The 2927-nt window shown below is 36.0% G+C and overlaps 1 protein-coding gene across 1 annotated transcript; it reads right to left on the bottom strand.

Annotated features, from left to right (window-relative positions):
- Window positions 1-942: 942 nt before the first annotated feature.
- On the bottom strand, window positions 943-1709 carry LOC127076503 (uncharacterized). Its single transcript, XM_051018170.1, has 2 exons — window positions 1485-1709; window positions 943-1382 (listed from the first exon to the last, which is right to left on the bottom strand). Exons 1-2 carry the CDS (start codon window positions 1557-1559, stop codon window positions 1068-1070), a joined length of 390 nt encoding a protein of 129 aa, XP_050874127.1. The 5' UTR covers window positions 1560-1709; the 3' UTR covers window positions 943-1067.
- Window positions 1710-2927: the final 1218 nt, after the last annotated feature.

The raw sequence follows: 2927 nt of genomic DNA, 5'->3' as shown, positions 1-2927 counted from the left end.
CACAACATTTGAAAATGGATGGTATGTTGCCACATGAAAATCACGTGGCAAATTACCCACGTGATTTACACTTCACAACTTAAAAACAAAATTAAAATAAAAGATAAAATATATTGTTATTATTAAATTATATTATTAATAAAAGATAAAATAATTAATAAATAATAAAATATAGAATAATTAATAATTAAGTGAAATATTTTTAAATTAAAATTACACATATGAAAATGTATTATAAAAATAGCAAAGTAATTATTTATACAAAAATTAATATTTAAAACTAATAAATATTACACATCAAATTCGTCGTCATCTACATCGTCTTCACTTGTTCTTTGATTTTGATTTCTACTCATGGACTGCATAAATTGTCTCATTTGCTCCTCCATATCGTGTTGTCTTTTTTTCATTTCCTCTAATTCGGCCTTTAACGCCGCCTCACGCTCCGCCGTCTCTCGTCTAGCCTCTGTTAGAGCCAGTTGCCTCACCGTTTCCATCATTTCAGGTGTCAATTGTGTTGGACGGGACGTTCCTTCCCCACTTGCAACTCTATCAAATAAAGTTCTATCTCCGGTTCTGTAGTTGCCAGCCAAAGGACCAACACCAAAAAACACCCATTACGTCCCTTCCCTCCAGTGACTAAGCTCCAGATATACATATCCACGCGTGGATCAAGCGGATTAGAACCAACAGGTGTATATTGAGGATTTTCAACTAGAAATTGTGTGAGCAATCTTTGATACTCCTCCTACACATACAACAAAAAAATAATTAGATACAGTTGTGACATGAAAAGAATCCCACATATATTGTTGCCACATGAAATTCATGCCACAAACATTATTACCACGTGAAATTCACGCCACAAATTGATAGAATTTTAACAAAAAAAAATAAAATAGAAACAACTTACTATAGTTCTTCTCGACCGATCATCAACCAAATCCCCCGATTTTTTTGTACGGGTCTTCACAAACAACTCATTAAGTCGGGGGGGTCTTCCTTGTGCCTGTGTCTGATTAATATAAATAAATTTAATTAAACACATAATAAATCAAAATATAATTTTAAACCGTAGTTATAATTTTTACCATTCGTTTTGCATGTTCTCCAATGCTTATACTTCCTGTAGCATTAAGGCAACCCCCCCTTTCGGATGCTCTCATGTCTTTTGCTTTTTGAGATTTAGCTTTAAAATTATCGGTAGCCCAATAGGCAAGAAGTTCGTCAAATACTTCCTTGCCTATCCAGTTGGGACGAATATTTCGTTCTTCCCAATCAAGTCTGACACGCCTAAGCATGTCAGAAAGTCGGACAGATGTTCTTCCCCGATAATTTTTTCTAATCATATATTCATCCATTACATTCCACGTACACTTTTCCTACAATGTTGTATGACATTCAAAAAAATTGTTAGATAAGTGTTAGATAATATATTACAATAAAATAACTAATTAAAATAACAACAATAAAATTTATTTTACCTTAAATTTATCAAACCATTCATCTTTCTCATCCTTGGAAAGTTCTTTGAATGACTTCCAAGCTTTTTTATACATTTGTTGAATCACATGTTTTACACACTGTGCAGCTGGCCTACTCGGAGAGAAACTAAACAACAATTTGAATAAGTGTTAATTATAAACATGGAAACATGGAAACATGTATACTAAATAAAATTTATAAATTAGATACTTACGATTTTCCACATGGCTCAATAAAATATCTGCCATCAATCATCTCATACTCTGTGGGATTTGCAGTTGGTTGCTCTAAAACATGGTCATCCTGCTGCTCCTGGTCATCCTGCTCCTCCTGCTCCTCAGGCACGGGTATATCTGTGGCACGTGGTGGGTGTGGGGTGCGAGATCCCCCATGATGCGTGGATGATGATGGTGTGTTTGTGGGATGCTGGGACGACAGAGGTACCTGTGTGGGATCTGGAAAGATCCCAGACTGCATGAAGGGTGGGGGTACCTGTGAGGGATGAGGAAAACTAGATCCCCCAGTCTGATGGTATGATGAAGTCCCAGATGGGCTAATAAAGGATGGGTTCCCAGATGGGCTAATAAATGATGGGTTCCCAGATGGGCTAATAAAGGATGGGTTCCCAGATGGGCTAATAAATGATGGGTTCCCAGATGGGCTAATAAAGGATGGGTTCCCAAGTTGGGCCATAGGATAACCATGGGATGATAGTAGCGAGAGAAAAGGCTGTGAACCCATGGTCATGGGATCTACCTGAGTCTGTGGGGGAGGATACCCCATAGATGACTGCAGTGGCATAAAATGTTGAGAGGTCGTAGACATGGGCTCTACCTGACTCTGTGGGGGAGGACATACGGCCGACTGAGGAGCCTCACATACCCTTATCCTCGGGCGCTGCTGACCCTTACCCCTATCGGTTCGGGGCGGCATTTTATCTACAATCAATAAACACATGTAATACATCCTACATTAAGTAACATTACACAGTACATTAAGTAACATTACACAGTACATTAAGTAACAATACATCATACTATCTATTCAAAGTCTTCATCTGTTCTGATACTATCCTCGGATACAAACTCTTCACATTCTTCATCCACATCATTTTCTGTCAACAATGTGGATGCATCAACTTGATTTTTATTGATCGTTGCGTTGTACGGATTTTTATTGATCGTTGCGTTGTACGGATTTTAAAAATATAATTAGAAAATACTCTATGATTTGATTAAATATAACTTGTAATAACTCAAATTTTTATTTTTAAACCTTAAATAATGATTTTTACTATTATTAAATATTTCTTCAACTCAAATGTTAATAGACTATACCCCGTTTATATTTGATAGGTTTTAAAATTTACCGAGAGCATAACCTTAATAACATTTTGAATTGATAAAAAATTTTGAAAATTGTAATTATCTAAAATAGTTGTT

Source organism: Lathyrus oleraceus, chromosome 4 (assembly GCF_024323335.1).
Source record: "Lathyrus oleraceus cultivar Zhongwan6 chromosome 4, CAAS_Psat_ZW6_1.0, whole genome shotgun sequence".
Classification (NCBI taxonomy): domain Eukaryota; kingdom Viridiplantae; phylum Streptophyta; class Magnoliopsida; order Fabales; family Fabaceae; genus Lathyrus; species Lathyrus oleraceus.
The sequence above is the reverse complement of the archived record's forward strand: the minus strand, read 5'-3'. Positions and strand labels throughout refer to the sequence as shown.